This window comes from Helicoverpa armigera, chromosome 5, assembly GCF_030705265.1.
Source record: "Helicoverpa armigera isolate CAAS_96S chromosome 5, ASM3070526v1, whole genome shotgun sequence".
Lineage (NCBI taxonomy): Eukaryota > Metazoa > Arthropoda > Insecta > Lepidoptera > Noctuidae > Helicoverpa > Helicoverpa armigera.
This window is the reverse complement of record NC_087124.1, coordinates 492,551-506,695: the sequence shown is the minus strand read 5'-3', so window position 1 is coordinate 506,695 and position 14,145 is coordinate 492,551. Positions and strand designations below refer to the sequence as shown.

At 39.0% G+C, this 14,145-nt stretch overlaps 1 protein-coding gene across 1 annotated transcript; it reads left to right on the top strand.

Moving 5' to 3' along the window:
• The first annotated feature begins 178 nt into the window (after window positions 1-178).
• Window positions 179-6,261, top strand: LOC110377666 (uncharacterized). The gene is made up of 8 exons (XM_021336628.3): window positions 179-383; window positions 1,518-1,617; window positions 2,219-2,323; window positions 2,639-2,812; window positions 3,137-3,286; window positions 3,398-3,543; window positions 4,034-4,211; window positions 4,776-6,261. Exons 1-8 carry the CDS (start codon window positions 321-323, stop codon window positions 4,976-4,978), a joined length of 1,119 nt encoding a protein of 372 aa, XP_021192303.3. The 5' UTR covers window positions 179-320; the 3' UTR covers window positions 4,979-6,261.
• Window positions 6,262-14,145: the final 7,884 nt, after the last annotated feature.

The window sequence follows — 14,145 nt, the reverse complement described above, 5'->3', positions numbered from 1 at the left end:
GCATTTTTTTTTGTTTAAGACTTAGAATTGCATCCTAGCCAGGATGTATCTATATTGATCGTTAAGCCCGTCTGATCTTCACACATAAAGGAAAAAATGAAATTAATTACCCTCTAATCATTTCGCGTTAACTGTTTACAAAATTAAGTACCTATCATATTACAAAAGGCTGATTTTGCCGCCATTGTCGAGCGAACGAATCCGCGTGAAATGAAACCCCCTCCCGTCATTTCCTCTCATTGGCCCATTCCCGCTGCAGTTGTCTCGCGAGCAACGTGCTTCGCTTTTTAAAAATAATCGCAATTTTTTAATTAGGAACAATGATTGGCCAAAATACTTTGTTCAGTGATTATGGATATGGAAGTGGCAGTTCATCGAATCATGTAAGTTTATTATCGACATTAAATTAATGATTAAAATCACGAAAGTATTGGCGAGAAAAAATGTGACGTAAACAAGTTAAGACTTGTTTAATTAATCACATGTTTTGCGTTTCATAGTTTGATGGTGTTTTTTAAATATCGAACTGTGTAACCTATCTTAGGTAAGATGAAGATTTTTGTAAGATAAATTGATTAATGTGGAATGTGATTGTTTTTTTTTTATTGAGGGTAGAATAAAAACAAATAGGAACGTTTCGCACGTAATTATTTCTAAGAACATTATTATGATTTGCAATATGATGGTAGGGTAATTAAGTGACCTTTTACAAGATTACTAAATAACTTCCTATCTAGGTAGGTACCATTGTGATTTGTGGCGTCCTACCTACAAAATTAAAGATGAATTTAAGGAAGTTAACTTTATTTTGATCGCTATTGACCAACATAAGGTTAAGTAACGTATTTTGCGGTCTGTTCGCTTATGGGCACGATAAATTGGTGGTTATATTCGTTACGGGAAGTACTAGTAAGTCTAGTTGTCATAGTGTTACGTTGCAGGTTTGGGTTGCTCGGGTAGGTTGCTGGGTTGAGGAGGTCAGATAGGCGGTCGCTCCATGCAAAACACTGATACTCAGCTACATCCGGGTACCTAGATGGAACTTTATGGAAGCCAACATTGGTAGTTGGAAAAAGGCTAGGCAGATTAAGTAAGATGTTATACTTGGAGGGTCAGTTGAGTTCATTGAACCCCGGGAATAATACATACTCTCGTTAGGTGGAAAATGTCATGATACCTTACTAGGTACTTAACTTATTATTTCTCTTTCTTTGCACCCTATGAGCGGGTGCTTGAGTTCATAGTTGGGTATGTATGTACCCTACTCACCTGCCTATTATACATATGACGTAGGTGTCTTATGTTTTCAAAAGTCTGCTATTCATAAATAAACAAAACAAACGCGCTTGCTTAGATCGTCAATCCGAGCCGCTCACATTATAAATGAGAGTAATTAAGCGTGTGCCAGCAGATATTCGACACTGAATGTATAAACAAAAAGTTAGCTCTAAAGTAAATACCTACCCTGTAGGTACATTCATTTACAAATTACCTATTAACAAGTCACGGTTTTGCAGACATCATGGCCGTCATCTGGGGAGTCGTGGTCGCCTCTCCAGGCTCAGCCGAGAAACGACCTCAAGCCTACCGAGCAGAAGCCTGCCAGCTTCCAGGATCGTGAGTACCTTGCAGAGAGGGGGGGGGGTGTACTATACTAGGTGATAAAAATTGATAGTTTAAAAAACTACAAAAAACACGCTTTTAGCACGCACTAATATGTTTACTTTAGATTTGTTATGGCGTTTCTTAGCTAGTCATGTATAATTGTCGTCAGAATTCAGGGCGTGTGCAAAATTACATCCCAATCGAAGACTGGGAAGTGGGTAAAATTAAGATTCCAAGATTTTCTTACATACATAGTTACTTACAAGTGAAGACTAAGATATGTGTGTGTGTTATTGTTTAGTGATGATACAATGTTAGTATGGCGTAAAGCTAGTGAACCGCTCACTTGATGAACTGTGTCGCAGGTTCGATTCCCACTCGTGACTACTTCGGGTATGCTATGATTCTAAATAGAGAAATTGCTAGTTTCTGTCTTTTTTATACTTTTAATTAATTACTCGCGATTTTACCGTAATTCAATCACACGAAATTTTGCAGAATTCAGTGTATGTATCTATAATTTTACTGAAATGTTGTTAGCGGGAAATAGGACCCTCGACACACGGGTCAAACTGCTAGCTAGTTATTCAACTAACTGTTTGACCCTCCACAGTGGTGACGGGCAAGTGTACTCTGGATGACATCATGAAGGACTTCCAGATGAACGGCCAGGACTTGCCCTATCCTTCCTACGAAAGCATTTGGAGTCCCAACGCAGGTAATCTAGATATTTACATTTTACTAATAGGGTTTCTTTTTACTTATCCGCAGTTGCACACCAAACTGATTTTCCCGTGCGTAGGGCGTAGGGTTGGACATAACCGCCGTCAGCTGCCAAATTGACGCCCATATTGGTCAAATCGGTAATTTGACGGCTCCATGCTATAGGTACTTACATAGTGTAATCCATCTTAATATTTTAACAACATATTGTCAGGCATAGGTACAACTTATTGTCATGGGTACTTAACGTCATAGATTTCAACAAAGTAATTCCTGATTCCATAACATACATGTTTGACGTATTTCTCAGCTGACAGCCTATCAGGCATGGGTCCCTCCAGCGTGTACTTGCGTCAGAAGTCGTGGCCATCAGCGGAGAACTCGCCCGCGCCGCGCCTGCAGCGCCCGCGCTCCGAATGGATACCGTCCACCACTGCTGCCGAGTTCAACTCCAACGAGTTCTCTACATCCACGCCTTTTGAAGGTAGGAGATTACTTACACTCCCGTTGAACGTAGGATAAACTAATTTTACCATATTCACTACATAGTATAAAACAAAGTCGCTTTTTCTGTCCCTATGTCCCGTTGTCCCTTTGTACGCTTAAATCTTCAAAAGTATGCAACGAATTTTGATGCGGGTTTCTTTAATAGATAGAGTGCTTAAAGAGGAAGCTTTATGCGTATAATAACATACATTAAATAGTGGAGAAATACTGATATCCCATGCGAAGCAGGATCGGGCAAACGTGTAGGATAAACTTCTTTTACCATCAGACACATACAACTTTAACTATTATTATTTCGCAGTTGAAGGCCTATCAGGCTTGGATCCTTCTAGCGCGTACTTGCAGCAGAAGTCGTGGGCACCGGCAGAGTCCCCGGTCGCCTTCCGTCCGGCACGCCCGCGCTCCGAGTGGCTGCCGTCCAATGACTATACTATTTCCCCGCCAGCTGAAGGTAGGAGATATTATTATACTAGCATTTTAGTGGCGATAATATCATCATCTCACGAGCCTAACTTAGAAAAGTTGAATGCCATATGAATGATGATGTTATTTTTGTTCATAGAAGTGGGATCAGTTGGAGCAAACGCGGATACTCTGACGGCGGAGCACCGTCGCGTGCTGAACTCGCTGCCTGACAGGGTGCTGTTCCCTTTGCTGCAGATACTCGAACAGGAAAGGGCCGTAGAGAAGCGCTTCAGGCGTCAAACTGTGAGTTCATTACCACATCATCATTTTTAGTCATGAGATATCCACTGCTGTACATTAGCTTCATCATCATCGGCCGATACTTTTCCCAACTTATTGGAGTCGGGTTCCAGTCGCACTGGATGCGGCTGAGTACCACTGTATTACAAGGAGCGACTGCTCATCTGACCTCCTCAACCCAGTTACCCGGGCAACCCAACATCCCTTGGTTAGACTGGTGTCAGACTAAGGCTTCTGACTACCTGTAACGACTGTCAAGGATGTTCAGTGACAGCCGGGACCTACAGTTTAACGTGCCATCCGAAACACAGTCATTGTTGTCTAAGATATACTTAGAAAGTACATACAAACTTTAGAAAAGTTGCATTGGAACTTGCGTGCCCTAGAATGGAACCCATGCCCTCATACTTGAGCTGTTGGTTTACCAACTAGGCTACTTGCTGTACATTAGCCTCACCATTATCATGAATATAAAGTACGTGACATGTTCCAGGAGTGTCGCTTCTGCAAGAACAACGGCGAGCGCGAGAAGTTCTACACGTCGCACAGCCTGCGCGACGCGGCCGGGCGCGTCACCTGCCCCGTGCTCAGCGCCTTCCGCTGCCGCCGCTGCGGCGCCACCGGGGCAAGAGCACACACCGACACATACTGCCCGCTCGCCACGCCCGACGGTATGCACCTCAAGTCATGATGTCAGTTACAAGTGTCACAACGCCCTTCGAGCTAAACTGCTGGTGTAGTAGTTACTGCCTTTTTATCGTCCCACTGCTGGGCACAGGCCTCCTCTCACATGGAGAAGGATTGAGCGTTAATCGCCAGGTTTCCTCGAGATGTTTTGCTTCACCTTTTTATCAGTCATTGGTGTCAAAGATATATTTAGAAAATAAATACAAAGTTAGAAAACTTGCTTTGGTACTTGCCTGACCTGGAACCGAACCCACGCACTCCATTCTTGAGGGGTTGGCTCTTTACCCACTAGACCACCACGGTTCTTACGACTGCTGAACTGCTGGTGGTAACGGTGTGCATGTCTGTTAGACAGATCTAACCTACATAAGCGCCTGCATATCTTGCTGAGGCAGTCGCTGCAACGCGTACCAAACACAGCTTTGTGTTACCGTGTGTCAGGCTCCTTGACTTCTCATTCTGTAACCCGCGTAAAATCGTTCATGCCAAGTGTTTTAAGAATTCCTCAAATATTAATTTGTAATAAATATGTACCTATTGCCATCCAGAGCGCATGAAGTCAGCCGCCATGATGCGCAGCGTCCGGATGGCATCGGGGCGGCGCCGCGGTGCCGCGTCGCAAGCCGACTACGTGATGTTCGGCGACGCCACGCCGTCGTGCCTCTCCGACAATCAGGTGTACTCCACCTTCGCACAGACCGCTCCTCTCGACCCTCTGTGGGCCGCTTTAGAGCAAAAACTATCCATTTAATCATTTAACACTCACCTAAGTACCCACTGCCGAGATCATAACAAAAATAAACTGAGTTTTATTTAACAACTGTTAACAAGCTCGGCATTAGGCTACTTGGGTACAAAGCAGTTGATTCATTCGCGGATAGATGGCGCTGTGCTCAATCAAGGGGGATAATTTTGAAGATTATATTTTTTTGTTCTTTGTTATTAAATTAGTAATACTGAGTGATATACTGTACTACAAATGTTTATTATGTGTTGACGGTTCTTTGAGTCATGATATTTGATACTTAAGATAAAGTGATATTATAGTTTGAAGGTCAGTAATATAAGGTAGTGTTCTAAACAAATAGATAATTTGAAAATACTACCAGTGATAGTTTTATAATTATGATAACTGCCTATAGTGGTAGAAAAGTTCCTTCTTTTTTGTTTATTGCAGTTAAAGGTTACTGCTTTAAAACGGTATTAATTAGAGAAATTGCTTAGGTTTTAAGTATGACATTTTTACGTGTTTCAACGCATAAACTTATGAAAGCCTACCTGTGCTACATCTTCATTAAATGAAGAAATGATGAAAGCAAAAAGATTAATCATAAAACAAAATGTAACACACATGCGGATATTTTTCAGACTCAATAAATTGTACATGTATGAATACTTGAGATATACATTTTCATTTATCAAAGCTAATGCATTGAGAATAAAATGTTGGTGAAGTATGCGGCAGTACAAATATTGGGTACTATCAGAATGAAAATCAATAAACATTTTTGTAATAAAATTAAGTGCATTGAGACAATATGACTCGTCTCCAAGTATTAACTTAGGAATGTGAATATCAATCAGATCGAAATCTAAAACTATGTTCTACTGTATCAATTTATTTTTTTAATAGCTAAAATATAAAATCTGACTTTTACAGGCTTATTCAAATAAAGTGGAATTTTGACAGAAATAATAAAATATTAAGTTGTTAATAATTTTTTAATAAATTATTCAACTTACTAATTAATTTGTTGGATCCGGGTTTTCCTAATAGATTTGTTGGTAAAACATTATTTCATTAATAGGCTTATATCCGCATGTCATAATATTGATAATTAATTTTGGTAAAAATATAAATTAGTTTTTTGACTTTGACGAATAATTTGTCATGGACTGGCTATGATATTATATTTTTACTAGATAATCTAGAATTTTATTTCGTTGATTTTGTATTTTTATGTTATGATAATACTGTTATAAACTTTATAACTATTTTTGTTACTTATAAATTGGTGGTGGTGTCTTTTGGGTAATAAAATAAATCAAAATTAAAACTTTTGTTTTACTTAGGTATCTCTTATGTCATTTAAACAGGAAAAGTCTTTTCTTTTAATAAAAGTCCGAATTGAATATATTTTGTAACTTGTATTTCTTTGAGGAGTTATAATCTGTTGGTCCTGTTTCCCGCGAAATAGCCAAGAGGTGCACCGTGTATCAGCATTACTATTGTAATAATTAAAAGTGATTATAAATAATACTCGAAAAGATAGTAAAAGTGTTGCAATCTGTGTCAAGCATCGCGCTCACGTTTGCGACCGAAAAATAAACATTATTATTGCGATTCAAAAAGTCGCACGATGTTACGATTCTAGCTGAGTGGACTCCAAAACCTACAAACAACTACACTCAATTTTCTACTTTATTACAATGCGTCGAAAGTCCTATTCCAAAAGCTTGAAAGGCATCTTTTAAAAATCATACGAATTTGAGCTCACGCGCCGAAACACAGCGTACCGTTTTGAATTCATTGATCATTCGTCTTCAATGCTTTAATCGACCTTAAAATCAAAATAACAAGTCATACTTTCCTTTAACCTGAAACTGCCGTTGCATACTCTATCTTATGGCTATAAAATAGAGTTGAATATTGTTTGGAAGGTAGTGTCCAAAATATCTAGGTTCCAATCCGGTTGATTTGGGAATGTGTGTCGCGGAAGTAGGCTACGAAGAGCTGAGGGCAGGTGAAAGGGGGGAGAGGTGGAGACATGCTGAGATTATGCACATCTGTATAATGGTCGCCGGCCGTTAAAATTGGCACACTTTGACCAGCGAGCGAGCCTTTTCTAGGTGGAATGTTTACCTATTGAATTCTGTCCTATCTAGGATTGAAGACTGCTTGTATGGAGAGGATTTCAAGTTGCACTGTAGTGTGTATTTAATTGGTTTAGCTTTATGGATTTTACATCCTCAATTTTCTCATAAAAGACTTCGGTTAGGTGTGTACATCTTCTTTTGATTATTACCTACTTGTCTGTCTGCAATAGGTCAGATCGTTTGTAAACTTATTGTTGCGCTCAGTTAATCGTCAGCGCACGCGCAGATCACTTAATAGTTACTTGTGCAAGTTTGTTTACCTACATACTTCATTTTATGTCGGTTTCATTTCGTTTCAATTCATAATATACTTATTTTTTTGCCTTGGTGATGGTGAATTTGAGAGGAAAAACAGTACCTAATCAATAATGGGAAGACCACGAGTAAATTCAATTTTTGAAAAGACTGTGGTCTTGGAAGCTACAGCTAGAGCGACGGGATCATCTTAAAGACTGCAAAGAGGTTTTGGAGTTAATATGTTCAACAATTGTGTCCTTCAACAGCCGCGACCACTTTGCTAAAACCGCCGAAGAAATCCTCTAACAAAACTTGCCTTATCTGTAATTAAAAGCCAGTACTACTGTTCACCATCAACCTACAGCCTCGGGCTGATAGTAGCCTCATTCTGCCATAACCGTGGGAAGGCTTTACTTCGTACCTACCAGTTCAGATACTAAGTGTACAGGAAGCTCCACTGGTTAGTTTTGAATACATTAAGATATGGGATCTGTTATAATCCGGAGGTGGTCTAAATGTATCTGCTGAGCAGGTTTGTGACAGTCTCGTTGGAATCCGTTCGTGTTTTATTACGTTTTAGGTGTTCATGTTCTCTATTAATCGAAATAATCAAATGAATTGCCCTTTGGAGTTGACAAATAAGACATCGTTCCTCCAAAATGAAGGCTAGTTTATAAGATTTTCTTAGTAAGATTTTGGTCAGTACAGTCGAGAGCTACAGTTTGGTTTATGATGTAGCAAGTTAAGCATATGGATCAAAAGTTTCCTGTTTATCCATCTTCTAACTCAGCATCCACCACTAGACCGACAGCAACAAATTGTGAAACATAACACTCAATGCTAATTATAACGCATACATATTTATCATCCGTAATGACATGTAAATGTACTAACAGTTCTAGACCGTGGGTGTGCCTAATTAAACTATTGACCCCGATATTATATTCATTGTAGTCGATGTATTTTTGTTTGAGATCTTCTGAATTGTGGGCGGGGTTTAGTGTCTGACTAAGCAGAGTATTTGGCGAGATCCTTACGGTATTCTGATTCAAAATGGATCATCTGTGCATATTTTTTGGAGAGATATCTGATTAAGAGAGCTTCGATTATACCAAACTGTTAAGTGTTATGATAAAAATTAAAGAAGCTGTGTAGGTACCTAACTCGAACTTCATCTATAAAATAGATGTGTCAGCCTTATATAGAATGTATCCCACAGCTTTTTTAATCGCCTTCAATAATTTATACGTATTTTTTGTTGTTTTGGCTACTTACTAAATCTTTCCTTTTTCCTACTTTGTAACTGCTGTCTTCAGTTTTAGAATTGCAACATTTTCCCATAAGGTTATCAAATGTTCCCATGCCAGCCTCGGTGAGAGGACAGCGGAGTAAGTACCTATCGGGTGTGCTTAAAGCAACTTGCATAAATTAAGTACCTTCTTGACCTTTCCAAATTCATCCTACTTTTTTGTTTTTGCATTTCCTGAAAGACATGTAAGGGATCTCATAAATCCTCTTTTAAAGAAGGTTTTGTTTGTAAGACCCAAAAATCTATCTTAAAACCGGAGTACCTAGTACCTAAGTATCTGAGACATGCAATATCATTATATACATCATTTAAGTTATTAAAAGCATGGCATTTTACCAATTAAACAAAAATCTAATATCTCAAACCAAATCCCTCCACAATCCCCACTAAACTTGCAGCTACTACCTAATACTAATCCAGCTCAAATTCTGCGCGTCTCGTCTATCTGCGCCTACGCATGGCCCTTCCCCCTCCCCGCGAGAGAAATGGCGTGACCTTGTTTGTTGACCCACTGCCGACGTCGCGGCCGAGCACGAAGGCACACAGGCGCAAGCGCACACACACACGCAAACGAAAACTTTGGACCAAGCAAAAAGTCGGCTTTGGTTATTGGGTTGTAAGTTATTATGACCTGACATATTTTGGTTATAGGGAATAGCAGATTTTTGATTAGTTATAGTTCCATTAAAAGAAAATGAACAAAATTAAATAAGTTCCTCTCTGTTGCTTCATCATCGTCACAATTTTAGTGTATTTGCTCATTTTATAGGTCTACATTATCTAGCATAATAAGTTTCATCCTCTGGTAACGTCTAGCTAGAGAACTGCAATTTTCAGCTAAAACGATTTATGTTATAAGCAGACAGATAAGTATGACCATAATTAGAATAATAGGTAATAGATATTGTAACATGATACCTATGGTATAAAACTAGTTACCATCTTGCGGAAAAAATTCAATTTGAGCACACCATTGATTCCTGCACGAAACGCCTTCTATACATATAATAAAACTAGCTGTTGCCCGCGACTTCGTCTGCGTGGGCAATTTGGAATTGTCAAAATTATGCCGTAGCGTAGGTGTATTCTTTTACATAACAATATAATTAGAATTACCACTTAGCAGCAGCACGGGTTGATCAATCAAGGTGGTGTCGACGATGTGTGACTATTTATCTAAACAAAAGAAGTAAAGTTTGTGACGTTGAGGAAATCTCCGGATCTAGTCAACCGAAATTATTACGTAATTCTATTTATACATAAAACAAAGGTCTGACAAAGTTTTCATTTGTACATTTTCTGCAGCAGCTGCGACAAATCAGGAGCCAGAAAGTCTGTCAAACAGTTTTACTTACCATGGATAACGCGGTGTCTAGTTCACTGGGTTGAAGAGATTAGATAGGCACTCCAAGTAAACATTGGTACTCAAAAAGATTCGGTTTGACTGGAAGCCAACACCCACACAATTGAGGAATAGCTGGGTGGATGATGACTGAGTCATCAGGCAAGCGCATAGTTTCACTACTTGTATTTCGGGGATTTTCTGTGCACTCACTCACTATGTTATGTTGGAATTCCACCGAAATGTTTGCATTAGTTCACGATCAGGTAAAGTATACGTCCGAGAGAGTAAGTCCAATTCGTGTGTTGACACTTGAAGCCTGCAGTTCTTCCAAGATTTTCAAAATGTACGCTCGCAATTTGTCATTTCTTGATGGAGCCAGCAGATCAGAAGAAACATAAGTGCTGTGTATACTGTGCGTCACTACCTACTGCACAACGGTAAAATTTCGTCTTTATAAATAGCACAAACGTTCGCTCTCTTGCGGAGGACGTTAAAATACCATATTATATGTCACACGTAGGTTAACAGGACAACAGTATATTATCATCGAACCGCTTTCAAAGATCTGATGAGCGAACAGACCAGAACTGACTTGATCGCCTCGAGAAAATCAGAGGTATGAAGCGATCATTCGCTTTGGTTCCTACTGTTATTGTGGTTTCTGAAAATGTATTCAATTAACCAACGATGAATATAATTCTTAGCCGGCCGACTCTTTTGACTTCTCGAAAATCATAACGTTGGTTTTTGTGCAATGCACAAACGGAAATTCGATATATTACACATTCGATATTCACACTTCTACAGAATTGATATTAAAAGGTTTGACAACGGGCTATAGTAGCGTAGTTAAACTAACTGAAACAATTTTAGTGATCCTTGAATAAAGTTAAACGGGTGTGTGATGATGAACATTAAGAGTTGGTAAATACGTGATGAAGATGACCTAATTCATTACTATTCTAATTTGTTCATGTACCACAAAACTCAAGTTAAGGTGGAGAAAGGATTACCAAGCTCCCAAAGGCGGGCATTTGCAACACGTTGCATGGCATCCTGGAAAGTTACGTAATTCTCAGCCATCAGTTTGAGCAGCGTGGGGAGTGTCAGGCTTTGGCCTAGTGGGCCTCACAGGGGTTTGCTGAATCTCCTTGAGGGCGTGAAATAACGGGTCTCCCAGAAGCCGGAAGGTCGATGACCCACTCAAAACTAATCGCTCACGCCTACGGTGGCCGGGAGTCGTCTCTCGACATCCGGCTTTCGTGGTGTCTTACCGCAGTGGCTGAGATGAGAGTTGGGAATTTTCAGTCGCTCCGCCGCCTCATTCTTTGTCATCCCGTTTCTTCTCGCTCCAGATCATGGTTTAAACCGGGGCCGGGTGCGATAAGTCGCACAGTCCGCACAGTGGTGACACCCGGGCGCCACCTCCATGAGATCAGAGTTGGGAATGTATGTTTGCAAAAACTAATAGAACATTTTAGCGAAAACACGTTTGATAGTAATTATGTCTTTCTAACTGAATAATATAAATGATATAAACGTAGCTATATAAAAGGTGTTTTTTTAGACTCAGTCCGTGGGTCTGACTGTGACTGTTCGTAATTGTAAACGGTGTATTTGTGATATAATTCTTAGCTCGATGATTTGTGATCAGAAGTTGAAAGCAAGTATGTCTCTTTCCTGCGACGCGTAATTTGTACGTTTTCAGAACGAACGAACTCTTGTCTTCTGTTGACATCTTGTTGACGTATTGTGACAGGTAGTTATTCCCATTGATGTTAATTTTAGAAGTGAACACAATGTTTTCGGTCGTATTTTGCCTACATTCTTCATTACTCAAAAAGTATATTAATAAGGACCTTCTATTTATATGTAAGTGAATTCAAAATATTGTAATATATTAAAACCAGGAACTTATTTTTAAGGATGTTTGAATATTAATTACAATGTTTTTTTTTTTTTATAATAATAAAATCGTAGACTCGCAATGCACTTTCAGTGTGATGCATGTTTGTTATTGGATGAAATGAATGGATATTCATGTTTATGAGAGGTATAGCTTATATTATGTCAGAACAACATATGTAGACTTTTTAAGAATGTGGGGAAGTTCATAATTTCTTCGGGACGTGGGTGCCGCTTCCCATGGGAACTACTGCCCGCACCGGGATAAGATATACCCTATGTTACTCGGGGATAATGTAGCTTTCTAATGGTGAAAGAATTATAAACATGTCCCTGATGATGCGCTGATATTTCTTGTAGTGTTTTTATAGTAGCGAAATACACACGTTGTCATATAATTTTTTCTTGAAAGTAAGAACATACCATGACAAAGTGAAGTCTGTTTTCATTGATATTTTACCTACTACCAGTTTTATGGCACATCTGTTTCTGCATGATTTTCTTCATCTATAATTTTAGGATATCATTTCTTTAAATTCAGTTTTTTGCTCAAGTTACTTATAAAAGCGTTATTTTCTATGTAAAGATTGATAATAGGCCGATAAACTTACAAAGTTCAACATTCAAATATGTGTCATTGTTGCACCCGCTGTTGCAGAAACGTTAACAGAAATTATCGTTCATTGCTCATCCCCCGTAGGTAATAGCGTGATAATATATATCCTATATGTTGACCGGCCCCAGGTAATATTCATGCAAAATTTGATTTAAATCTATGCAGTACTTTTCGAGTTCAGTGAGACCAAACATACAGACAAACAGACAAACAGACAAAATTCTAAAAACTATATATTTGGGTTCAGAATCGATAATAGATCACCCCCCAAGTATTCTTTTAAAAAAATATTCAATGTACAGTTTTGACTTTCCTATCATTTTATTATATGTATAGATGATAGGAAAGTCAAACTATACATTAATATTTTAAAAAAAACTATGAGAATATTGAACCAAATATGGTTTTAAATTTTTGATCTGTTTGTCTGTATCATGTCACTGAACTCGAAACACTGCGATAATTTAAATCAGGCCACTGCGTAGTCGCCGCGGGGAACACCATTCTGACATATGGATATGTATTATCGCGCTGACCACTGCATATCGACTTCAACATCGTCTTTTACATGTAACGCTTTATAGTAACTGAGAAAACTGTTTAAAATGATGAAGAAAATGCAGGCTGAGAATTATGCAAAACTTTGGTAAAATCAATGACTGAACTCACTTTGTCATGGTATGTTCTTACTTTCGAAAATTATATGACAACGTGTTATTCTTACTAAAACACTACAAGTATCGGCGCATCATCAGGACATGTTTATAATTCTTTCACCAGAAGCTACATTATCCCCGATAACAGGGTATATCTTATCTCGGTGCCGAGCCGGGAAGCGGCGTCCCGAAAAGAAATGAACTTCCCCACATTCTAAAGTACATATTGTTCTGACATAATATAGCTATAAACATGAATATCCATTCATTTCATCAATAACAAACATGCATCACACCAGTGCGTGCATTCGTTATTATTATAAAAACATTGTAATAATATTCAAACATCCTTAACTTTTAATATATTACAATATTTTGAATTCACATATAAATGGGTCATTAATATACTTTTGATGAAGAGGCAAAATACGACCGAAAACATTGTTCACTTCAAAATTAACATCAATGAATAACTACCTGTCAGTCGTCGCAAATGTCAACGAAGACATTCGTTGGACGTCTTTGAAGGAAAAAAGTTGCTTTCAGCTTTCACGATCTGAAATAAACCGGTAAATTATATCACAAATACACCGTTGTTGAACAGTTGCAGACCAGTCTAAAAATTTTAGCACCTGCTGGCTTTACGTTTATACAATGTTGAGCATATTTCGGTTGAAAGACGCCAGTACATCAGGCGCAAAATGTTCTGTGCTGCTGGGCGATACGTGAACTATTGCCGAACTGTGCCGACTGGGGCTGATGACGAAGAAACGGATGATGAATGGGCGGCGATTCCCGGCTCATCTCAGCCACTGCTGGAAACCGGATGATGAAAATCCGGCACCAGGCGGTTGACGGTGAATCGACCTTCCGGCTTCTGCTCGGAAGGTCGCTCTGTGGGCTGACGCTTTCCCCGCTATCAAGCTGGTTCCGCGCTTAACCGGTTTTGATACCTAGGCGTGGAGATGGTAAT

What these genes read in the sequence shown, in the direction of transcription:
- LOC110377666 (XM_021336628.3), top strand. Translation starts at nt 321, where the DNA reads ATGATTGGCCAAAATACTTTGTTCAGTGATTATGGATATGGAAGTGGC. An exon ending in TACATCCACGCCTTTTGAAG is followed by an intron (nt 2,813 to 3,136) that starts GTAGGAGATTAC and finishes ATTATTTCGCAG; the next exon opens with TTGAAGGCCTATCAGGCTTG. An exon ending in CCCGCTCGCCACGCCCGACG is followed by an intron (nt 4,212 to 4,775) that starts GTATGCACCTCA and finishes ATTGCCATCCAG; the next exon opens with AGCGCATGAAGTCAGCCGCC.